Source organism: Megalobrama amblycephala, linkage group LG7 (genome assembly GCF_018812025.1).
Source record: "Megalobrama amblycephala isolate DHTTF-2021 linkage group LG7, ASM1881202v1, whole genome shotgun sequence".
Classification (NCBI taxonomy): domain Eukaryota; kingdom Metazoa; phylum Chordata; class Actinopteri; order Cypriniformes; family Xenocyprididae; genus Megalobrama; species Megalobrama amblycephala.
The window spans coordinates 26,075,507-26,102,496 of record NC_063050.1 but is presented as its reverse complement, the minus strand read 5'-3'; the positions used below and the strand labels follow the sequence as shown (position 1 = coordinate 26,102,496).

General features: G+C 38.4%; 1 protein-coding gene across 1 annotated transcript in view; it reads right to left on the bottom strand.

Moving 5' to 3' along the window:
- Nucleotides 1-26,990, bottom strand: part of tenm3 (teneurin transmembrane protein 3) — a 294,739-nt gene that overhangs the window by 129,300 nt on the left and 138,449 nt on the right. The window contains 1 exon segment of the mRNA XM_048196721.1: nucleotides 1,775-1,981. Within this exon segment, the coding sequence (XP_048052678.1) occupies nucleotides 1,775-1,981 (207 nt within the window).

Below are 26,990 nucleotides of genomic sequence, written 5' to 3'. Positions count from 1 at the left end.
CAGAGGTAGTCGAAAACGCATTTGACCGGATTGTTTTCATAGTGGAAACGTTCATGTGTTCAAACAGCCACTAAAGACGCCTACTCTCCACCAATACTGACTTAATGGGTAAACATTATGGGAAGCGCACTAGCCAGACGGGATTTAAACTTTGTCCGCTGAAGACCCAAGTTTGGTGAAGACGAAAAACATACCACACACAATATTCTCTCACCATTTCTGATTTCTAACATACACTCATAGCTCTCAGCATGGTCTTGCAGCTGTCGAAATGAAAGCTGATGCTCTCCGTATGTTTTTCCGTCATCTCTGGGTGCATTTATTAGAAAAAAAAAACATTTACCCAACCATGGCCAAAGAAATCAGGACAGAGACAGATTAAAATACCAGGTGTAAAAGGTGTATGTGTCTCCCTCGTCCACTTGTGATCCAATCGATCAATATGCATCTTAATGCCAGGTGGAAACAGGGCCTACAATAGACTTAGAAAATTAATGGAGTAAATGCTCGGTTACAATGCATACCAACTCAGCGTTTGTGAGATGTGGCTTTGTGAGGAATATTTCTGGATCAGGTCAGAGCAGGACAGTGTCACATTAGATTTTTTCATTGAGAGAAGAGGCTCATTGGTCACTACCAAGACCGCATCTGACTGCCTTTGATACTTTTTAAACTTGCTAGATGATTTCAGAGGGTCGGCAGGGAGTTTGGTTGCTGGGGCTGTTAACACTCGCCCGCTGAGAGACGCGGCAGTGCTTATAGACTCCCTCTGATTCTCCAATGACTATGTAAATGAAGCGTACGCATGAAAAATCGGCTAGTGGGACGCTGGCTTAAGATGATGTTGATGACAGCTGGAGCTCCTAAGGCTCTCAAACAAAGACACAGAGGTCATGGTGCATGAGGACAGAAACACACCAGCAGAGTGTTTGTTTGTGTTAGTGCCTGAAAAGACACAAGATGAAAACAATAACAGGAGGAGGCTCAAAGCATAGCTGCTGGAGAGATGGGAAGAGAACACATAAAACAGAATGCGCTCTTAGTAAAAACACACACATTCTATTCTCGGCTTATTTTTTAAAGGCATAGTTCACCCAGGAATGAAAATTTTATCCTAATATATATCTTTAAAAACCCACATGTCTTTCTAGCGCAATGTCCAAGCTGTGAAGTTGACTAAAGCTGTCAAGATTTTCAGTGATAGCTTCTCTATCTATTTTATCACTTCACAAGACTTGGAATATCGTGTACAAATCACATGGGCTACATTTATGGAAAATTTATAGTGCTTTTTTGATGCTCAAAAGGATCTGGTCCCCATTTACTCTCATTGTATGGAAGAAAGCAGTGTGAACATTCTTCTAAAATTCAGCTTTTTTTGTTCTACGGAAGAAAGAAAGCCATACTTGCAGGTTTGGACTGACATAAACTTGAGTAAACAATGGTAGAATTTTAAATTTGTTGGCGAACTATCCCTTTAACTTTATTCAAAGTTCAGTCAAATGTTGCAGTTCTCAGTTGAGCATGCAAAATTGGTTTTCGAGTGCAATCTGAAGTCCATTTAACATCCACTAACCTACCCAGAGGTTGAACACCACTGATTGGATGTGACACTCTCAAATAAAATTTCCGAAAAGGGCCGTACACAGTTCACTCCAGTGGTTTTTACTGGGAACACACAGCCTTCACGCTTTTCTTACTTCGCAGAACTGGGAAGATAGAGCGAGAGAGAGAGAGAGAGAGAGAGAGAGAAAGAGAGGGGTGGTCACCTTACCATTACAGCTGTGGCTGGGGGCAGGCTGCGTTACAGGCCTATAGAGAACGGCCGTGTACTCTTCTTCCGAATCAGAGTCCCGCGCCGCCTGCGTGGTGGCATTACTTAAGACGGAACTCTGGTTGTCATGGAGATTGGGTGAGGGTGGTTGAGAATGGGAATGCTCAGTGACTGATGGACTGGAGAGAGAGGATGGCATGGGAGAACCTAAAGAAAAGAAAACCACTTTAAACCAAAGGAAAATAAAAAATAACAAGCGCAAATGAAAAGAATCAACATAGAGCAGGTACTTTAAAAAAATGCATTACTGTAAATATGAAAAGTAAATGACTTTTTAAAAATAAAGTTTGAGTTGTTTTTCTTTCCTGCAAATCAAAAAAGAAGTGCATGTGTGTGAAGCTGTATCAAATGAATGCATTAATATTAATGCAAGCAGCGTCATCCATTGCTACAAAAAAAAAAATAATAATAATAAAAAAAAAAAAAAAAAAAAGATGGTTTGCAGCTAGCATGATTAAGCATTCTGTTTGTGATGTTTCTGCTCCACTAGCTGTGGTCACAAGGAAGTTGGAAATGTTCTCCACAGTGCCCACAATTGTCTTTAAGGCCATAGCATTGGTGAGTTGCATAAAGTTGTGAGGCCGAGGAAACCACAACACTCTCTCTCACACACAAACACACACTAGATTTCCGTGACTGCCAAACACACTTCATCTTGGATATACCTCCGCTTGTAGTCCATTTGCAATTAAATCAGCCATTAACAAATGGATGCTGGTACATACACACATACACACACATCACACAAAGCACACATACTCACAGTATTAAGGGAAGATGACAAGTAAAATGGCTTGAAAATAAATAAATAAGTAAAACATCACATTTTTGAGAAGGAAAATACACATTTTGTAATAAAACAGCCTGATGTATTTTGAGAGAAAGCCCATATTTTCTGCTATTCATCTGAAAATTCTTTTATCTTGTTGACATTTTCAGAGTCTTCTTGTTATGTGAAAAGGCTTCACTCTTTTCCTTGCTCACATCTTTCTGAAACCAATCTCACAGACATAATCACATTCCTAAACCAGCACAAAACACTGACCTGGGCTCAGTGACACCACTTAGCATATAATAACAGCTTATCAGAAATGGTCAAGGACCCCTGATCTGAGAGCAGTCATAGGCAAAGGGTGAGGGCAATGTGTGAATAGTAATTAAGCTGACTGGCTCTCAGCTCCCTGTCAGGGGTCTGGACGCACTCATGAGACAGTGAGCAAAGTCACCTCTGCTTCTGTGGCGTGTGGCTTTGGAGTCCTGCACGCAACCTAATTACCTTCCACTCCTTACATTACACTGCGTTGTGAGAAAAAAACAGAGAAAGCCAAAGGACATCCAGACGAAAAGCCAGTGTGTGAAGGATAGTGAGAGAAAAAGAAACAGCGAGGCCGAAAGAGTGGGGGAGAATTATTATTTTGTAATTATTGCAAGCTTTATTTATATATTTATGATATGAAACACAATTACAGGCAGATCCTCTGGGAGCAGGGCTCACACCAGCTTGCCAATCCCAACCAACAAATTAAGTGCCATTAACATTATGTGCTGCCACTGATACACCACTGTGTGTGTGAGTGTTGAATCTACTGAGCTAAGACCAGCTGACTAAAGTGTTCACTCTTGACTGAACGCTGATATAAAGATACACATAAAATGGCCTCTGATTCACCACTGCATTCAGTGTGTCTATGATTCGTAACAATGCTCAATCATTGCAGAAAACAAAAACAAAACAACGGCGAAGATAAAATGACTTTCAAAATGAATTGCAGCAGCTGTAATTACAATGTTGATAATGATTAATTCATTAATTGTGGTACTTTTCAGTTTCAGTATTTTGTGTGCAACTGAATTTAAAGAGAATTTACATTTATCTATAATATACTGTACACTTGAACAGAGCTTTTAATTTCAGGGAGTTATAAAGTCAGCTAAATAAATGTGGAATATATGTTAGTGAATAAAATGATTATTTGAATTTCTTTAAAATGTGTGTAAAATTAATAACCATGGTTAAAACGAATCAATTGTTTGGTATTGGTGCATCCCTAGTTCTAGCATATTAAATATTTTGGTAACACTTTACTTAAAGCCTTTATAAAGGTATTTTTAATGCATTAATTATGACTTTAATGCACCTTAAAAAGCATTGTATGGTCTCATGACTAATTGTAACCACAGTTATTATAATAACAGTTAAAGCCTTTAGAAAGTATAATGCTTAAAAAAACATGACAAACAACTAATTTCAGATGTAACAAGGAATCTGTAAATTTTTTAATATATTTTAACAGTTATTTGTGAAAAGATATAACGTACATTATGAATACCTTTATAATGCATTATATATAAAGGCTTTAAGTATTATCAACATTTTCATAAATAATTGTAACCACGGTTATGATAGATTATACTGCTTATGTATTCAAGGTTACACCATTATAAAGTATGATGCATTGTAACATTATATGACACATGAAATGGTGTTAATCATGTGTTTTAATTCACGATACATTTGAAAGGTTTAACTATGAATTACTAAGTGCTAAAACGAGCAATTATGGTAAATTATTCATGAAAATATTCAACAGATTATAAGGCGTATTATAATTGTAATACAACAAGAATGGCTATTTTAAACAATATAAAACGATAAAGAAGCGGCTGTGTTGACTTTGTAATAGACAGTACTACAGCATGATTGTGCGTGTGATATTGCTTTCATACAGCAGTTCAATAAAAAAAGAAATTAATGTCAAGTAACGTACATTTTACTAGCAATACAACCTGTTATTTTGCTAGTTATTCTATGGCTGAATCACAGCTGTGGTGATTCTCAGCACAATAGCGTTCTAGTGTACTAAAATCACTTCATGTAAAGTGCTACTGATCATTCTAAAAAGCTTCAGATGGTTTGCAGCACACGAGCCTTTTATGGTGAGGAATTCAGACTGAGGGAAGTGAGTATGCAGAGGGCACTGTGTAATCCCGGTTTCGCAGCTTTTTTTAAATTCATTTCCTCTATCTCTTTGCCTCTCATCCCACTTTCATTTCATTCTCTCTGTTTGTGATAACCCCGGTTCTGTCTGTGGTTTCATGCCAACCCGCTACATCAGCACTCTCCTCTGCCTGTTTCCAACTCTCACACACGTGAGCAGATCAAACACAGATTGACCCCCTCTCTCGTGTGTAATGATTTGCGAGAGCAGCCGAAGAAGTTGAACACGGCCCATAATCCAGTGCAGCTGTCAATTAAAGCCGAGAGCAGAAAGAAGAGATGAAACCACTGTTGAAAAGCCAGAACGGGAAGTGTTATTTTCTCTATTCTTCCAGTGCACAAACAAACCTACTCATAAACACAACAGAAGAAATGATTATTTCAGTGAAAAGAAAGAGATGTGGACTAGTCTCATACTAGAGCATCAGTTCAGCCATATAATTCGCCAAGCATAATAAACAGTACTATGGAAGCATTCGGCAATCCGACAAGGAATTTGCGCACACAAAGCTCCACAGTTTCCACAGAACAAGAACAACTAAAACGATTCAACACATGAACTTCTTAGACATACCAGGATTTCACAATGGCTTTGAATGTTTCTCATCCTATTAAATCAGAATTATCTGTTTCATAAACTTCTAAACTGTTTGGAGTAGGCAAATAAACTGCATTGTGTACACACTTACTGTATGTGGAGCTCTATGCTTTTAATACAGCATCTGCCATCTAAACACTCAACCACCCACACACACACACACACACGGCACAGAAGAGTCAATGATGAGGGTATTATTTCCACAGCCTCATCATTCCACGGCAGTAAACTAAAGGCGCTTGTTTGTCAGTCATTGATTTTTTGCTCCCTTCTCTTCGTGTGATTTTGCCCAGCATTCTTCAGCATTCTTTTTTTTGCTTGACACCGGGTCAAACCTAATCAGCAACTTCCTGTGCCGCTGCGCGTGTGTGTGCATGCTGTGTGTGCAACCTGTCTGTTCTACTGCTCTCCAATGCCTCCTCATCCCCAATCTTATATGCAGGCCTCTAGGTTTTCATATTCTAATCAATAGCAACCCGTGCCTCGGTGCTAACAGGAACGCTTAAGAAAAAGCCGCGCTGCTGTCTTTCTCCTTCTTTCTTTGTCTGTTTACCCGATCCTCAGTGGAGACCAGAGAGCACAAACAAAGCTGAAGGACACACTTTGTAACTTGCCTCAACAAGAACAATGTGTGGATAAATCATACACGGGCATATACAACCGGGCCTTATGGTCCGATATACCACTAGCTTCGTTTTTTTGTGACATTTCGGTTATCTGGTGCGACGTGAATTCACGCCAGGCGCTTTAAGAGAGAAATAAGAGTCTGGCGGGGTTGAGAATTTCACAAGAACCAAACACAACAGTTGACACATCACAGTAACAGAACTGAGCACATACACAGACTTTGATGCATATGAAATGAATCGTTGAGAAAAAAGAAAACTGTGAAGTTGGAGTTTTTGCGTGGCTGTGTGGACCCCCTGCAGGGTGGGCTCACTGACTAACACATGACACAACGCTCCATCAGACTGGATGAATGGACTGGATGCCTTTAGAGATTAAATGCTCATTATAACTAATGTGTTTCTATCTTGCATTGATGCAAATGGAAAAATGGAAATGACAATTGTTGGCCACTTGAATAATAAGTGGACGCTGTATAGCATTAGATATGTCTTAACGCAAATCATTTGTAAAAGAAACATATAAGTTCAAGTGAAATCCAAGGGTGTTATTGTGTGTGTTTGTGCAGACAACCAAGAACTCAGCAATCATGACACAGCTAACAAAATAAGGACTAAATTCTTCTTTTTTAAAAAACATAATAAATAAATAATACAATGCTATTAGCACATTTTCAAAAATGAGTTATTATTTCATTCTATATTAAAAAACCTTCAAAATGATGTATGATTTGTTGGAACAGACAAAAAAGCTAAAGCTAGAGAAAAATCTAGTTTTCTGAAGGCTCCAAAACAAAATCACCAACAGTAGCAATCATACCTTAAAATCCCTGGTAATAACACCAAATTTGGCACATACCAAGTCAAAACCAAATATCTATAGGAAAAATATCTATTCAACTTTTTAACTTTTCTCTATGATAGCACAATTGTTTGATTAACATTAATGAATCAGACAGCCAATATATTAAGACCTACTGTACCACACCTAATATAATGTTACGCATAAGATGTTTTTCCCCAACAGTTAATCAAATGTTCACTTAAAATTTTTCAACATTTCAAAAACATTTTCAGGATTGCGAGCTGTCTGAGGCGTGCGTGCGAGCAGAGAAAAACAACATTTTTCATGGACAAAGTTTTTTCATGGTTTCAAAGTGGGCAAAGGTACTCTCCTTTGTCCTATGCTATAATTGCTATTTGCAGCATTGGGATTGCTAGACGAGGACTTAATGAACTCATTTTTGTGAAAACCTCAAATTCGACCAAAATTGACATTTTTCACTTGTTTTGCCTGTAGCTCGTAATTAGCCAGTGTGCATTCCAATTCATTTTGCCTGCACGGGTCACATATATAATATACAGTATATAATAAACATCATTAAACAATACTTAAAAATTGGCATACAATTCAGATGTTTACCTTTTTTTTTTAATAAATAATAATAATGATGATTATTATTATTTTACATTTAAACATATATATTTCATTTTACATTATTTAAATATTTAAATAAATAGCCTAATTTATTTAACTGATACAATTGATTCTTCCAAGATAATCACAAATCATTCTTGCAAACACTTCACATATTTTAGACTGTAAAACTACTTTGTCATGGTAACATTCAAAACAGCACGACTCACAATTTTCAACAAAATACATCATTGAAAACCAAATTAAGTTTGCAATGAGTTTGAAGTTTGCAGCAAACATAGGATGCAGGGACAACACAGCAGGGGCCTTATCCATCAGCTGGGCTGAAATGGCCCCGGGCCATCCTTATTGTTGAGCCCTGCATGCGCATCATTAAAACCACTCATGCAAACAGTAGGCCTGAACATCAGCACTTATGTATGTAGATAGAAAGAGAGAAGAAATTGCTAAAGGAAGATGGGGGAAAAATGTATGAGAAAAGGACGAGAGTGAGAGTCTGGAAATAAAAGAAAAAAAAATTAGAGAGAGAGAGATAGCTCTCTGTCCTATTTTCTATCAGACTGATCTTTTAGTGTCATTTTATCCCTCTTTCTGGTCAGCCTGTAGAATTATAACATTTTGAAAACACACTCACACACACACAAACACAGGGGAGCTGCGGGTTGAATACCAGAAAGCTTGAGACTGTTTGTGTCTCTTGGAGTGGAACAATGCCTCCAGTATCCCTCGCTCTCTCAATCTCTGCCTCCCCTTCTCTCTTTTTGCTCCCTCTATCTTTTCATTTTCTCGCTCCATAGCTAGCTTCTCTTTTCCGCAGCCCTTTTCCCCTTCAGGCGACATGTGAAATGAAGCAGAGATGGTCCCTCAGTGGTGAGGAACAGATAAAGAAAGAGAGAGAGGAAGAACAAGAAAACGGTTGAAGAAAGAGATAGACTTATACCCTTACACCTGGGACTTCTGGCTGGCCTAACATGAGAGAGACAGCCCATGCTCTGACGATGCTCCAACAGGAAATAGTTTCACAATAGCTTAGGCACACTCAGAAAACACACCTGTTTTCAGCAATTCAAGCATCTGTTTCGTGATCTAGAACGTTTTGTATTGCGTGTTGTGAAAAGTGAACTTGGGAGTATGTAATCTGGCGGGTAAACATGATGCAACAAGGTGAATATGTGGCTGAAAGTCAAAAATTGACCCTATTTTTCCTTTTAATACAAATTCAGATATTTTAAAATTATTTTTAAAGCTTGATGTAGCATTAATTGTTATAAAATACTATATAATATTATTATATATATTTATAAATATTCTAATATATTATATATATATATATATATATATATATATATATATATATATATATATATACTAATATTAATTAAATACTACATAAATATTATTTTACATTAATTATTATATTATAATTGCCATTGTAAAATAAAAAGATAAATATAGTTAAAATCTGGTTCTGACTTTTATTTATAATTCAAATTAATTGAACATTTTATTTATTGAGAGCAAGTGTGTGTAAAAATAAATGTAAAACAATATTGGTAAAAAATATAGTTGTAAATGCCGTTTCATGTTAACTTTGGATTTAAATTGGATTGATGTTGCAACAAATTAATTAAACAGTAATAAAGGTGAGTGATCTATCATAAATGCTATTAATAATTATGAGCGTTTAAATATTTGATGTCTTACTGAGTTCTAAAGCTAAGCCTGGAGGTGATATGCTAGAGGATCAATCTGAGTGAGTGAGATTTAAACTTCATTACCAAACACCATAGTCTGCAAATGCCAATTTTTCAACAACAATCAAAAATTGCTGGAGCTCTCTGCTTCTCTCTGATGCTTTAGCTCCCTGTTCAGACTCTCTCATGCTTGCTCTTTCTCTCCGGCCTTTTCTCCCTCCTTACAAGAAATTCCTTGTTGCCACAGAAATACAAAGAGACCAAATCTATAAACACCAATAGCGTTCTCTCTCTCCACTTACATTCAGCTCCTCAATCTATCTCCCTCTCGTCTTCACTCAGATCATCTCCTATCTTTTTCCTCCCTCTCAGCACTCATTTCCTCTACTTTCTCTCCAGAGTACAGTAGGTCACAGTCTTGTTTGATTTTGCACGCATATGTGTTTGTGAATATCATCACTAACTAAAACTACTATAAAAAAAAAAAAAAAAAAAAAAAAAAAAAAAAGAGAGTTTGCTAAAAACAAAAGCTAAACTGAAACTATGCATTACAAATTAAATTACATTAAAGCAGCATGCGGTAAAGCGGTCAGAACAAAATAATGGTGCAACAATTTCCTTGAAATGTTGTAAACAACACAAATGAAGCGTGAGTTTTTTTTAGTTTATAAAAATGGCCACAAACGAAACTTTTGTATTTCAAACATTCTGCACCATGAAGTTTAAAAACAATTCCAGGGACTAGCTGTTTTCCGGTGTTGGTCGTCTGGCATTAGATCTGAGCAGATGCAATCCATGCTGCTGAATCATAAATGCCTTAGTCACGGTAGTCACAATTTACAGCTAAATGTAGCAGCAATGACACATTTATAGGTGTATTTCATTGTACACAAGTACTAGCTGTTGCAATGAATTTGACAAATAAAACTTTAAACTTAAATACTGCCATCATGAAGCTGTTATTTTTATTGAGGTGCAGTTTATTTGTGAAGTGTAGTGAAGTGTAGTTTGTGCCAGCGTAGGCAGATGGAACAATTTGTGGTACTACTTATGATACTATAGATGCGTCCCAATTTGCGTATTTATGCATATTCTATGCTGTTTCATAGTATAAATAGTGTGTTCACACTGAAATTCCAAGTTGCACGTTATTTTACAGTATGTGCACTTATGTGTACTTGCAGTGTACTTACCTAAGAATGTACTGGGTAATATAAGGTAACTACATGGGTTACTGTTAAGTTTAGGGGTAGGTTCAGGGTTAGTAATTAGTTATTACCCAGTTATTACCGAATTCCAAATAGAAAAAGTACACTTTAAATACCTGGATGATGCACTTAATTAACCGAAAAAACGAAGTGTGAAATGTTGGACACTTCATGCACTCAACTGTCGCAGATTTAATTACGTAGTGGAGGGGGAGGGGCTATCTGACTCTGATGTTAAATGACAAAATAAGGCTATAAAATGTATACATTACAAGGCTGAGTACATAGTGCATAAGCACTGAGTGTATAGTGCGGTGTATAGTATGTCATTTGGGACACAACTTATGAAAAAAAAAATACAAAATACAAAAAAGCACCACTAAGACATTGAAATTGAAAACCACAATAAGTAAAAAAATCGAAACCATTATACTCATGATGATACACACACCATCCGCAATGAAGCCTGTAATGATGCGCGCATAAGTGTCAGTCTGCAGGCTAATGATGATGTTATCTAAGGTCTTCGCCCCTTCCGCAACAACACCCTTCAATACCTGGCCAGCTTCCTGTGATCGATCACCCCACGAGCCGGGCCCCCACCTCGCCTCAAAAAGAAAACAATCCAAAGCACATCTCTGACACTCTGCCTGTCAGCCTCCAAAACCCAGCAAATGAAGACGGATTCTCCTTAATTGGGTTTGGGATGACTTCAGCGCGTGCGTGATGATGGGGGGAGAGCTATAATTCCGCCATTATGATCCGGAGACAGCCGTGTTTCATTCCCGCACAAAGTGCACTATTCGATTTACAATGATTCATGCCGCAGCGATGTTAATGGTGCAGACGGAAGTGTGCGGAGAGCGTACTGTGGAGGGTAGCGCTTATAAAATGAGCTAACCTTAGTGAATGCGCATACACGCTCGCTCTCAAAAAAATAAAACAAACGATTGAACATTATGATGCATAGAGTTGTGATTTTTACTTTAAAAAGCAAGTTTCTGTGCAGATACAATAAATAAATAAATAAATAAATAACATACAATAAAATACATCAACACCATTGGTTGTTTGTGATCCCAGTCTCACTACAGAGTAATAAGTGTCTTTGTAAGACATAGGAAGGGAATCATTCATACAGAAACATTTGAACACCATTGGAGAAGAGTAAAGAATGGTGGGATTATGGAGGATGAATAGATGATATTATGAACTGTGCCTTAATACGCTTCTCCATGCAACACTGCAGCGCTCCACTGCCATCATAAACAAGCACAACGCACCTCTAAAAAGCAAGGTCATTTCAACGTTTTATAAACAAGTAAAAGAAAATCATATATACAAATATACACACTTGTGCACACTTACTCACAGTTCCAGAGACTTCTGCCTTGAGTCTAATTGGGTCCTCCTTATGCTGAGAAAGCCAAAGAGTGCTCATCAACACATGTGCTGTTAAAACAACCAGGGCTTGCCCAGTTTATGGCTGTAACCAGCAAATGGGAACAGCGGGGTGCTGAGGGAGAGCCTGTTAACACACACGCACACATAATCACATGGCCAATTACAAAGAGGGGGTGCGGGCAGGGTCCTTCCGCGGGTCACATGTGGTTAGCTGCCGCAATGGCCGAAAATGTGGGAGAAGTTTTGGCCAGCCGAGCACTCTTTGTCGACAGATTACTGTGGATGAGAATACTGTTGATATTTGATATGCATATATGATAAACACACACATGCACACACATCTGTGTGTAGGAAGAGTCCTTCAACCTCTGTATATAATGAGCTGGTCTTCAGAGTCGTATTGGGATGATTCAACAACGTGCCAGAATAAAGGATTTAAACAAATGCAAAAATATGTGACTGGGTTCAGCCCAAATAGTTAACCAAAGAGGGACAATCCACACCAGCTGGAGATAAGCTGGCTTTATGAACCGGTTTCCAGAAGCAGATATTTACTGTATAGGAATGACAGATGGAGATAGAATCTATGAAATGAAAAGTCATGCTTGTGATAGTGGTTAGTGCTGGTTTGCTGGATAGATAGATAGATAGATAGATAGATAGATAGATAGATAGATAGATAGATAGATAGATAGATAGATAGATAGACAGACAGACAGACAGACAGACAGACAGATAGATAGATAGATAGATAGATAGATAGATAGATAGATAGATAGATAGATAGATAGATAGATAGATAGAAAAGGAGGACAGAGAGATATTGTATATGTGACATGAGTAGGATGATAAAGGTTTCAGAGGCCAGGTTGGTCCCTAGGCCACCACCCCCACATACTGACCTTTGCACCCAGAAATCCAATCTCTCTCCAGTCCAGCATGCAAACCGTCCCCCCAGGAGAATTTGGACCCACTCACACCCCAGCTGCCGAACTAGCAAACTAGAGTAACCTCAATCTGCCAATAGCAACAGTTTCTTTCTACTGTGTTAAATTGTTAAGAGTAGACTTATATAACAATTGACTTAAATAACTCCCATTCTGGTTACACACATATAATGCAAAATCAGCCTAAGGCTTCATAAGGCATTAGCACTGTGAAAGAAAATGGACAGGAAGATCAAAAAGTTCAAGTCCTGGTGAAAGGCTTGCACATCCAGAGGTGAGAGGTTGAGCTGAACGGTCAGAAAAGAAAAAAAAAAAAAACCTAATCCTACACTACCATTTAAGGTAACAGAATCAAAAGAGCAATTAGGGTCAGTTAAGGAAAGAAAGCATTACAATTGACACATCTATGTCAGAGAGCGAGGGAGAGAGAAAGAGAGAGTGGCTGGTCGCCATTTGCTTTCAGCTTTTTATGGCACCGTTTCATGTGCTGTTAAGCAGCACCTTCTTTCACGAGCATGTTTTTGGAGGCAAAACAAAGATGAATGACTCGTTAAATAAAGTTTAAGAGAGACTCGTGAGTGATGCTGATTACGTCTCTTTACACCAAGGGCATTGTGCTAGCGGGTAATTTCAGTCGGTTAAAAAAGCTCCAGTGCTTCCTTAAGATGGAAAAGAAAAGCAGCTTGGAAATAACAAGTGGGGACAATGGCTTCCTTGCTCGCAGTAAAAAAAGATAGGAAAGAAGAGAAAATATGCACGCCTAGAATGCGGAGCTATTGATCTTGCTATCTACCCGCTCCCACTTTTTTTCCACTATGCCACACAGCTACACACACACACACACACACACATGCAAATCAATAAACAAAAGACAATTTTCATACTGTTATTTCTAGGGTTTTAACAATATATTGTCTCACAATGTATTGCAATACAAAAATGCAACAATATGTATTGTGTATAGTTCACCCAAAATGAAAATTACTGTGTGAGGAAAAAATTCAAGTTTACAGAGTTTTAGTGTCAGTACTACACTATATATAATGCTGAATATAATGTATAGTAATGCAATGGGGGAATATTTGTGGGTCCTGATAATGTCAAATATCTTATGTTACCAGTAAAACGTGGCCTACATTACTTTAAATATATCTAGTCAGTGACAGAGTGCAAGCATATTCGTCTAAAATAATTCTGTATATATTTAGCTTCAGAATCATATTTTTATTCTGGTGTCACCATTGTCCTGCGCACTGGGTTACCAGCACCACGTTCAAGCCTATTCATTTCCATCCCCAGCATCTTAATCAACAGTTAATTTTTTTGTTAAACTTTTACCATATGTCTTGGAGTATCACAATAATATCGTACCGTGAGTTCAGTATTGTGATATGTATCGAATCGTGACATGAGGGTATCGTTACACCCCTACTATTTGATGATTTCTTAACAGGGTTATTATGGTTAACTAAAACTAAACCCATAGGCAGTTAACTGAAATAAAGTTTGAAATATATATATATAAATATAATAAGATTAAACTCATTTTCGTTTAGTTTAAATTAAATGACCAAAAAACTACAACTAAAACTAAAAAAAAAAAAAAAAAAAAATGCTATTAGGAGTCATCAGGAGTGCTGGGAACTGACCCTCAAGCTGGGCCAGGAAAAAGCATTCAGTAAACACATGTAAAAAATGTTTTTCAGGAACAAAAGCCCATCATGTTTCTGGGACATTGTCAAAGACGTTTCTGTGTGGAAACAGTACACTAATTAAAATGGAACGGGCTGGAGGCTTTCATATTTCACAATGGAGCCGGTACCTGAATGATCACGTGGCTACACAGTCACTGTGCAATGAAGACGTAGCCGGACAGCACATAATAAATTAGCTGTTGCTCCAGATAGCAGTTTTCTTTCCTTTTGTCTTTAATAGAGCGTGCTGTGAGCAATTACCTCTGCGGAGAGGCCTAATCTCTCAGCATTAAGCCAACCAGCACTGCCAGTGCTACCTCCTGGGCAAAATAGCAGGCTGAGGCCTCTCGGAGAGTGTAATCTCACACGCGCACATACACATACACAAACACCCAAGCCTTTCATTATCCTCATCCCTTGTGATAACAAAATCAGTCAAGGAGCTTGCCACCAGCCAACACCCGCAGCACACCTGCCATACGGCCTGCACTGTTACCGCAGGAGACCGCAGCTAGGGACCAATCAGAGGTGTGAAGACGGTCACCGTGGGACAGCAGGCCGGGAGATGATGCAGCTGAAGTGTCAAGGGGATTCATCAATCACAAATCATTGTGTATGGAGGAACAACTGAGTCCCTGAGCAGAGAGCTGTAAAGCAGGAAACAAATTAGGCTCTCGATTTCTGCTAGCTTCCTTCCATCTTGCTCAAATAAAGCATCTCAAGAAGCTGCTTTTGAGCTTGTACAAGTAATATACATTTCAAACACTCGCCGAGGTTAGCTTGTGTGCCGACTACAGTCAAGAATACACATTCATTTACACATCCATAAATACATCAATCTCACCTGACAAACAAACTTTGCACTTTTAATTGGGTGCAATGAATATAGAGTCTCAGAGAGAAGATTTAAGCAGGATTAGTTTGATGAATGGACGGGTGACGGTAATGCCACCTAAACTGGGTCAGTCGGAGGTGTCAGACAGCCTTACAGGAGGCCAGAGGCTTATCCATAAAATCAAGCCGCCTCAGGGTCAGTCTCAGCTGGCTGGCACAACTCACTCTGAGGTGTGAGAAATCCTTCGTTTTTAAAACTTTTTGCCAGGCCGGCTTTTTAGAAAATGGTGTGCTGCTGTTGTCTGGTTGGTGACAATTCTCTGGGAGCAGATGTTCAAATGGCACCAGCTGAGAGCAGAGAGCGGGATAGAAAGAGAGAGGATGGCGGATTGGGCAGCAAACAAAAGGAGACCTGCCTCGCACACCCGGACCAACCACAGGGAGACAACACATCTGGCCCGAGATGAACAAAGAAGGACGGAAGGCACTAGGACATCAGCAGGACGCTTCTTCCATCTTTACACGCGAGGCTTTCATCCTGCAGATGACGCCAAAAAATATGTACACTACCCCGTGGAGTGCCCGTGGCAAAGACAGAGAGCGGGGGTTGATGCTGGGCGTCAGATGGAGCGACGGGTGTTGCGTGCCCATGCATCTGGCCTGGGTCTCAGTTGCGGTCATTGAGCCCCCAAACATCCAGGCAAGCACACTCCTTTAGATACACATCCGTGGCTTAGAGAGCCACTGTCAGACAACTGCAGTAAACACGCCTCAGATCCTAGATAAAGCTCTCCACAAAAGAGCCCATCTGCGCGGGTGTGGATGTGTATGTCTATATGTGTGTGCGCTCGTTCTTCCTCCTCAAACAATCTCAAAACACAGCTTATCCTGACAACAAACAACATGGCTGTTAAATTGCAAACACTTAAAATAGTTTCTGCACACAAAAATCATGATCAACTGGATGAAGCTTATGAAAAACTGTCTAATAACAATGTAAGGTAATAAAAAAAGAATATATATAAGTTCCATTGCAAAAACCTCCAAGTCCATCTGACATGTTTTCTTTTTTTTTTTTTTTTTTTTTTACCAGGCTCCTATATTTAGGTTCAGTAATTTCACTTTAATATCAATAAAAGTTATTAGTCAGTTACTGAAATGCCTTATTTTCATAAATGTCATTTTATTCAATTCATTGGTATGTAACAAATTTGACTGTGCTGCAAAACCAACTAAGTGCACATCGTTGGACAACAAAACATAGTAAACGTCTGTTTCTGTCAGTTTTACAGCAGCAAAAGAAACATTACTTGCAAAATCCTGTCACTGGACAAAACATGAGAAAAACTTGCATCTCGGCAACTAAAGCCGGCTCATATGCACACCGCCATTTATCTTAAAATCATATGATTCGATTCGCGTCTTTTGATTGGTACTTAGAGGCTTTTGCCGGCAAAGGGAAGTGGCGTTTAGCATTTTGTACAGGTATTTCTGAATGGGCTGATGCTGGGATTTAGCGGATTCGAAGCGAAAGTATTTGATGAAGGTATACTCTGTGCGGAGAGCATTCGCTCAATATCATTATCTAATTTTTGACGGCGGTGTTTAGCAATTCTCTTTTTGTAGTACAAGAAATAAGCCCCTCTTCCTCACTGTGAAATATAATTTAGAACTGTGATCCAGACATTTTTGTGAGCTCCATTCATTACTCATATACCCACAGCTTGAAGAAAATGGCAAACAATATGTGGTTGCCATTGTTTCCTGCAAGAAGGGAATAAAAATCAGAATAAATCAATGTCTCGTTCTGCTCTTTGATCCCTGTCACCTAGTAGTATATCAGACATCAGATCCCATACAGGGAATCATTTCCGTTTTGCTCTCCAGATCAACATGCGCATATGTGTTTCCTGTAAAGGCAGAGCTGGATATTTACGATAGCTGTTCCTCATCAGATAAGAGCCTGCATCTCTGCTCGTAAGGATCGCCTTTCTCTTCACCTCTGTGTATCTCTTTCTTTCTCTTGCCTGTTCCTTTTTCAGGGGGATTCAGGTCTAGTTACAGCTACTGAAAGGGTCTGTTTTTCTTCTCTTTCTCTGGCTTTTTAAAGGTCTTCCTTAGTGCTCCCTCTATTTTCTCGAACAACACCAAATTTCCACTGCTGTACCCCCCCTTAACCTCTTTTAAAATTTAACATTCTCATTCTGTCCAAATACCATTCGGCCTGTCCTAGCCCTCCATCTTTCTCTATCTAGTTCTTTCCCTCTTCTCTCAGTGTAGCAAACTGAATTTACTTGGCAATCGTTATAACTGAATGGTAATTAAATGGAATATAAATTCACTGGTATGGTTGTGCTCTTTGTTCCAAGTGCTGGACGGATTCAGTGACCAGTGGACCGGATACCACTCATACCTGCAGGCTGTATTTGGCAACGAAAGGCTCTGGAGCTGCGGTTGGGGTGGGGGGAGTTTTCAGGGAGCAGCCCACACACAACAGCCCCTCTGTCTGCCTGGTTTTTCTTGAGCGGGGAGATGCATGTGGTGCAGACATGTCAGTCTCAGCGGCCCATTTCCAAATTACCTTCTCTGTGTGTGCGAACATGGGAAGGAGTGTGTGAACATGACTGGCTGCTGAGTGGCAGGGGCTTGTCCTAAAGGCTGGAATGCTTGTCAGACGCTCCACAATCCCCCAAAAGCCTTGCGGTACAAATCTGCTCAAGTGTGTGAGAATCAATATGATGCAGGTTCCTTAGGCTCGGGTTAACATCACATCAGTTACTCCGCAGTTAAACCTTACTTTATCCAGGTCAAGAGAGCGCGGCTGAAACAACGCAAATACAACCTGTTCAATAGGCACAGGGCAGCAAAACTCACAGTAGATTAAGAGATTAACATGCAGTGAAAAAAAAAAACAGGAGAGGAGAGGAAAAAACAAAAAAAGTTCTATAAAGCCGGGTTCACACTGTAAGAATATGGCCATGTTTTGGTCGTCTGAGATACATTTTGAAAATCATAAAAGATTCCTCTGATCCTAGGTTTAAATCTGTAGACCTTGGATGTTAGTTTGACACGTTCACAGACAGCTGATTAATGAACATTGCGATCAAATTTTACTTCTTCTGACGGTTTGACACACAGTCCTTCTACGACGACCGTCATATGACTTGTTTTTTACGACAAGCCATGATCAAAATTAATGCTACGTACTTCTTTGTTACCTTCACATGTACCTTAGCTACATACTTCACAGTCACCTAACATGAATGGGTCGATGATGTAAAACTCTGGACAAGTTTTCATGCACGCGCCTGTTTTTAACACGATATGACTGTCGTACAGTCTGACATTAATGACTGTGGCTGAGATCCCACAGTGTGACATGAGGATCATGTTCGTAAAGTCTGACAAGCAACAATTGTAAAGGACTATTATAAATATTTCAAACCAAGCTGTTTTCTGTTGGTCAACTAGGCAATTCCACTTGTGAAATCTGCATGGGGAAATTTTTCTCACATTCCTGTTCATGTGGATTTCTATTGAAATGACTTGGTTTCACCTGTGAAAACACGCTGAACAACAGTAAATGTGATCACCTTTACAAGAAAATTTGGCCTAAATATTATGCAGGATCACATATACTGTATGCTTCTAAAAGAAGGCAGTCCCATAATGCCTTGAGACAGTGGAAGAAAAATATTGTTAATAAATAAAAGTGTCTATAAAAATATGCAATTAAAAATGTACTATTTTACCCATTATTCGTGTGCACTGTGCTTTATGCTTATTCTAGTGCATTGTCATTAGCTTAGCACCATGCTATTGTCTAATCCTATTGGAATTAATAGTGAGTCAAATCTCCTGTATTCTTGTACTATTAACACACTATTGTCACACTCAAAAGCACACACTTGAACGAAAAAGCATAAGTACACACACACACATACTCACAAAGAACAGCTGAGCATGCATGGCTAAAGGGTTTGTGTGACCTCTGAGCATTGAAAAAGGCAGCCCATCTGATGCCTGTCTCTGTCCACCTGATTGGTTGACCTGAATTCCTTCATCAAAAGCATTGCGGTGATTGTCACGGATAATCTACACCACTGGATGACCAGTGGAATTACTACAGTATGATGCAGTTTTATTCCTTTATTTGTGTGTGCATTGCTTCATTTTAAGGACAGAGAAGAGAGAATTTCCAGATATTGAGGAACTCTGAAAAGCTCCCAACAGGTTTTTTGATGAAATTGAAGGGCTGAAATAGGTAATGTCAGAGGCTATGTGGGAAATATTCCAGTCTTAACCCTCTCTCTCTCACACACACACTCACACACAGGCCTAAAGCACTATTGCGATTGAATATGAAGCTCTACCCGCATTACCAAACTGATTGATTCAAATTCAGTCACACAAATATGATGAAATTCATTCATGCATGCAAATATAAACGGCCTAAGTAAACCCGATGCTCATTAGACCCATTAAAAAAATGTGCTTTTCCCATTGTGAAATAAATCTGGTGTCCTGTCAAGCTGAGTGTGGTTTAAATTTGAGAGTGTGCCCAGGTAAACATAATAAATAAACACTGTCCACAGCTCTGATTTAACATACGCACACTTAAATTCTTTTCCAAAACCTAGTCAACTGCCTACTTAAGACAGCATCTGAAAACATCTGTTCCAAACCTTAGGCAGCATAATTATGATTATGATACATCGATTTCATTTTTCAACATCAAGGCAGCACTAAATATATATATATATATATACTCTACTTCAACACTGTAGAGTACTGAGCTTAATCCAATAAAAAAGTAGGCCTACTATTTCTCTGCCTATTTTCTATAAGCTGTATATATTTTTTATGCTTATTAGAGTCTCAAAATGTTAGATTAGCAAAATGCTAACAGCCAACTCTTGTGTACCAATACTTAAACTTGCCATCATATACTGCAAATATGTTTTTTTATGGAAAAATACTTCATTTTAATTTCATTTTTAAGTTGCTTTGGAACAAAGAATCTGCCTAATGATAGTAGGCAGCTCAGTGGATTTAGTAAGAGCTTCAGGCTTCCATTGCTTAAAATCAGCAGACAAAATAACAGCCACAGTGATGGACAAGACTTATTTTTTCTGAGCACAGATTGGAATGGCATCACTACTGAGAAGAAACAGTGTTAAAAATACAGATTTGTGTTGATAGGGTGATAGGTCTATTTTCTGCTCTCTAATGGCATGAAGTTGAAAGGCCATAGCTGGGCTGATTTAGAGCGCTCTGTAACAACTACTTGACTGACTGGCCTCTGGAAATAAAGTGTGGCCTTCATTAGGAGGGGGGCAAAGCCCAGTACCCAACTATTGACTAATGAGAGCACCTGAACATCCCACACACACCCTCTGATAGGTTCCTCATTATGGAGGTGCCGGGTGTTAATGCGGGGCAAAACTCTCCTTTGCATGATAACAATGACAGTTTGTACACAGCTCGAGTCCCCACGCCAGAGCCCCTCATACACATTACTGAAAGAGAGAGAGAGAGAGAGAGACGCCACACTTGCATGGCTGTAGGAGCCATTAGCATCCATCCTCCAGCTTCGCTTCAAAGTCAGACACACACATACACACACCTTTACAGCAAACAGGCTGGCAAGGTAAACAGGACACAATGGGCCTTTAGAAAGCTTAAATAAATGTTAATTAGCCATCAGTTTGAGCAGGATGTGCCATAACAAAGTCCCTGGGCTCACTCTCGGCCAGAGCCAAGGAGATGTTTTTGGGCTGTTTAACGTTACTGGGACACTGTGTGTTCAAGCAACTCAGTAAACAGATGGTGATTAACCGCAAAACTAAAGCCCGCTGCACAACAGAAGACTTAGTCAGCATGCACAGCGTGAGAGAAAAAAAGTTATGAGGACAAGACACTGAAATAGACTGAAGAGCTATTTGGGGATAGATAGAAAGAAAGAAGGAGAGAGGAGAGATGGATACACCTCTGATCTGTGTGAATGCTGGCTTAAGATTGATGCTGGCACAAACTGTTAAAAAGATGACTCAACAGAGCAAAAACATGAGCTTTACTTGAACTGACTGTTTGATGGACGATAACTGCATGATCGTGATACGCTTGGCCGGGTATCGACAACCACCTCACGATACGATACGCACTGCTTATGGCACGATACGACACGACGCAATACATCACAATATCATAACTAAATAGTGACTGAAACTGCGGCAAACAAGAGAGAGAGTAAACCTGAGAGAATCTCATAGAAGAAGCTCTGATCGCATTGAGAACTGCTGATTTGTATCTGGTCCTTCAATGAACTATAGGAAATTATACGACTCAACATATAAATAATTTAAAAAAATATCGATGCAATAAGATAGGGAATTAATAATAAACGATTCCTAATAAAGTAATATCAGCACAACCCAAGATAAGTAACATTTGTGCTTTTAAGTAATATATTTATTTAATATAAAATATTTCATATAATATTTATGAAAAATATTAAGCAATTATATTTGATTGATTCATTTTAGAATTCTTTTTTAAAAAACGTTTATAATTTATTTAATCATTATTTCACCTCTGTCTCAGATGTTCCTCTTAAATTTCCTTGAATAAAACAACTGCTGACATACAGTAATAGTACAGAACATTAAAATGAATGTGATACACGTGTTACAGTATAATACATCGCACTGCATTACAATATCATAGGTCACGGAAAACGATAATAGGGTTTGTACCAATATAATCATATATTGCTACATTGCAATTATTTGTAATTATTAAACAAATAAAAAATCAATTTGCTTCAGATTTGGTAATGGAAGCATTAGATGTATTTGATGATCTTTGATTGCAGGCGTCTCTTGGCAAACCAGAAACACTAGAGAATTGAGTAACACTCTCCATATGCGATCATACATATTATAAAAAATATTAAAGCCACCTTACTTGTAATTTTTCTTTTCTATATATTGTTGTATAAGATTGACTGTAAAAAAAAAAAAAAAAAAAACTAAAAAAATATTATATAGATATGCATGACTACATTTTCTCCCTGAAGCTCTGTAACCTATGGTCAAGAAGAGCAGAATAACAAACACCCCCACACACACAACCAGACACAGTGAGGGTAAAGTGTAGGATCTTGCTGTTTTTCCATAAAATCTTCTGGCTACGGGCTCTGAAGAACCACTCAGCCTGAGGTGGAGGCCGCTAAAATGGCCTCCTTTTCTTTGAGCTTTATCATGTGCACTCGTATCAGAAGACTGGAAAAGACGGCTGCTTTTCTATGCATTGCAACCTGTGCTGCCCAAGTGCTTTTAAGGCTAATGAAAAGCCGGCAGCGCTGAGATGCAGTCAGGCAGAAGTTGTGCAAGTACGGTCACATAACAACACCAGATACAATCGCAGGGTCCCAAACCGTGGCCATTGTCCCTGCGTCACTGGAGTGATGTGGGCTGTTTGACATTGTCTTAGTGTGTCAACTCAGCTGGCCCCTCCTTTTTTTCGCCGCCGGCCAATTAGGTCAGACGCTAAAATGCCAATGCCGGCAGCACTGTCTCATCGCATGTTAGGGATTCGTATCGTGTCTGTGGGTGTGTGAGCGCGTGTGTGTGTGTGATATCGTTCCCACTCAAGTGTATTAACTGTCGGTGTGGCTTGTGAAGTGTGGGATTAAAACAAATAAAGCAAATAAAACAAGCAGTACTTCAAATGGCAGATCATTTAAATGTATTAGCATTTTAATGGAAAGATAAGGATTCCCTCTCTTTCGTTCCATTGTCTCCCTCTTTTCACCCTCTTTTTCGCTCATGTAAGCACTTAACGTTGGTTGTTACCTAAAACCTTTTTTTGTTTTGATCAAAAGGGCTTTCAGAAAGGGAGGCGACCCTGATCTCACCAGCTGACCTGCTGTTTGCAAATGCAAACACACTTTAATTACTGCACACATTCATATACTCAGTGCTGAAAACCATCTCCATATAACCCACAAAAGTGCTTATTATAGGGTGGGTTATGTTATGCCCTTGGTTTAAAACAGTCTGTCTTCTTTACAAAGGTGCTGGGTAATAGTTTAACAGCTTGATCGAATTCTTCTACTCCCACCAAAGCTGAGATAAAAGACAGATTATTCATGGCTCCTCTTTAGGTTGACATTACAAAGCTTCTTGTGAACTTAAAGAAAACTGTGTATCTTTATGTATAAACTATACTGGAGGTATTTCTGCACCTTCATACAGAGGAATAGAAGTCTTAAAGAAAACTTCTTACAGTAATTTCTCTCCACAAAGGACTGTTATAGAAAAAGGAAGATAAGACTTCCAGAGCATCATTGCTTTGACAATTTAACCAAAGCAATGTGACCCTGAGCATTATAGAGACAATAATAAACTTCAATAATAAATCAACTTAAGAAATGGAGGCAAAGGCTACAGTCCAAGATGTAAAGTTATTGTGATTCTGCACATACGTTTGTATGTTTTAAGAGAGAGGGATTTTAATTGATAAAGATGGGTTTTCTGTATCCCAGTCCAGTGCCTTTGATTTTGAATTCTATTTTCACATAATTTCCATCTACAATGGGCAAATGTTTATCCAATAAATGGATAAATCTCTAAGTATAGCGCTTGTCTGTTGGTGCTACATCTTGTTATTGCGTTACACTTTTTATTGTGTGACATTTCCTCTGCAGATTGGGAATAATTAATTAAAAAAGGTAAAATGTGTAAAAGTTGAGAGTATTACATTTAATTGATAGCTGAAAGCAAAATAAAATTAGCCAAAATACTTTTTAAATGTACAAAAGGTCTCTGAGGGCCTGTTAATGGCCTCACTGTTCTAATGCATCCATTTCACTAAGCCAGGTTGTATGGGGAAAAATTGGAAAGAAAATGTAGGCTGAATTGTAAATTGATATTATAAAAAATTCAATGGTTTCAATAATTGTTTGGTCTTTTTGCCAGTGTCTGTGAGGAGTGAGAAGTCAAAGCGTGAAGCTGCTCTCTAACAGGCTCATCTGAGATGGCATTCATAGCTCAGTGCTCAGTTTCACTAATTGTGGGATTAAAAATAACCTGATCCTGCAATCCATCTCTCGGCTGGTCCTTTTTTCTAGCTCCTTGTCTTTGTTTCCCACATCCTCTTTTGGAAGAAGAGTTAAAAAGAAGAAATAGTGACTACATTTCATAAGAATCTTCCCCAATGTGTACGAGGGCACGTACACACGCATAGACAATCCCGCCGTTGAAATCGAGAGCCCAAAATATTTCATCACCTCAGAAGAGAATGAAAGCCAAGACATCTGGGGATTGTTCCATGAGAGCTTCTCAAACGCTGCCGAGGTGCCACGGCAGACGCCATCAGGAATGATTCCTTCTCTGTTCCCTTTCCTTCTTTTTCCAGCTTGCAGCAGAGCATTTGTCATTCCATCATCCCTTCATCTGTTCTATCTCTGTTCTGTCATTACCTGTGTCCCGCGGGCTGACTTTTGGCTATTGTTGCCAGACACCAGATTGGACGGAATGCTTGCAATGTCAGCAGAAGTGCAAAATGTTTTTTTTCTTTTTCTTCATTCAAACTGTGCCTTTCAGTCTGTGGAAGATGATGGTTAGATTCAGTGGTGTTATGGTGCCGTTAAACAGAAGTGTTAGACTATTTTAGTATGGTGATTTGTCAGCATCACTGGAACGCAATGCATGTTTGAAGACTTAACAGGACTCAACATAAAAATCAAAATAACAAGGTACAGCAACAATGTTACAACCATACTGTATGTAACCATTGCACACAGTTTAAGGGTGGACCGGTCAGCTCTGTATTCGGACTTGCTGTAATTAATGTGGTCTACAGAGTATACGCATTTTTTATGCCCCTGCAAGCTATATATAATGAATGCCTCTTCCTTAGAGATAATTTGCTGACTAAAAGAAGATATATTGAAACAAACAACCTTGAGAAGGTGAGCTGGTCTCTAGATAAGGCTTTACTTTGCATTAACGTGCATGTTTTAATAATAGTAATAGTTTGTGATCTATCTATCTATCTATCTATCTATCTATCTATCTATCTATCTATCTATCTATCTATCTATCTATCTATCTATCTATCTATCTATCTATCTATCTATCTATCTATCTATCTATCTATCTATCTATCTATCTATCTAAACAGTTGAATTAAGTATATTATCCAAAAATATACAGTATACTCTATACATATACACACTTTTTTTTTTCTTTTTGCTGAAAAATATGTAAAATTACATAGAGTATATACCATTTTCATGACATTCAATTACTCATATCGTGATCTTACCACCCCATTTCTAAGGTTGAAATACACTGCTTAATTGCTTGCCTAAAATGAATTCCTAGCAGAATATTTGCCCTTCATGTGCAAAGCATGTCCACACATTTGTGATTTCCCCTCATATACACACACCTCTTTTCTCACCAACAACTGTATTACATGATTCCAGTCTACTTTCAAAACATGAACATCTTCAAGAATAATAACCATTTACGTCATGCTGTTGGAATGGGAAAAAGCGGCTACTCACCCCACAAAGGCAAAGGCATTTTTGGGTTGCATGTGTATTTGAGTGTGAATGTGTAATAGTCTTAGAGTTAGGGTTAGCTGCTCATCATGTGGAAAGGGAGATCTAGTTAAAAGCAGTGTTCAGTCCTATTGAGGGTTTATGATAATATGCAGCGGTTGTCTCTGTAGGGTAGTGTGGGCGAAAACTTTTGGCTTCGCTTTCTGCCGCACCCTGCGTGGTAAAGTTGCATGCAGCATGTTGTGGACTCGTCAACCCAATGGGGTTTGTGACGTTCATTCTAGAGCCAGTCTGCCAAATGCTCTTATGTTTGTTTTCCTTCATTTTCTGTAATGAATTACGCTGTAATGAATCTATTTTAGAAGGAACATGTGCAGCCATTTAAACCAGTTCTGTCGCTGATTTAGCCTCAACATTCACTCAGAAAAACAACTTGAAAGACTATCTTTTTAGATTCATGGAATTATGTTTCATTCTCAATTACTGTAATTGAAAATGGTAAGCATTACAGATTGCTCCCTGCTCTTCTAAATCATTATTATTTCTTGCCCAGCATGACTAGAAATGTCATGAAATGACATCATCCTCATTTGTTGGTCTCCCACAGAGCTCAGAAACAAGATAACAGACACTTTCTGCATCCTCTCACCTACTTGAATGACATCATTCATTCAACAATAAACTACTAGGTTACTGAAGGCAATCCAGATTATATATACATATATATGGACGTATGCACTTGAACAAAACATACATTTTATTCATCAAAGAATCCCAAAATATGAAGCAGCATAACCATTTTCAACTGTGATAATAATAGAAAAAATAAATAATAATAAAAAATAAATAAAGAAAAGAAAAGAAAAGAAAAATTGAGCACCAAATAAGCATATTAGAGAGATTTATGAAGAATCATGTGACACTGATGACTGGAGTAATTGAGACTGGAGAATAAAAATATTCAGCATTGTCTTCACAGGAATAAATTATATTTTCAAATATATTAAAATATAAAACACACATAATTTTTTTTAATAATTTTTTTTTTATGGAGCATAAGTGATTTATCTTACTGACCCCAAACTTTTGAATGGTAAAATATCAAAACATTAAAATGTAAACATTTTATATACACATTTGTA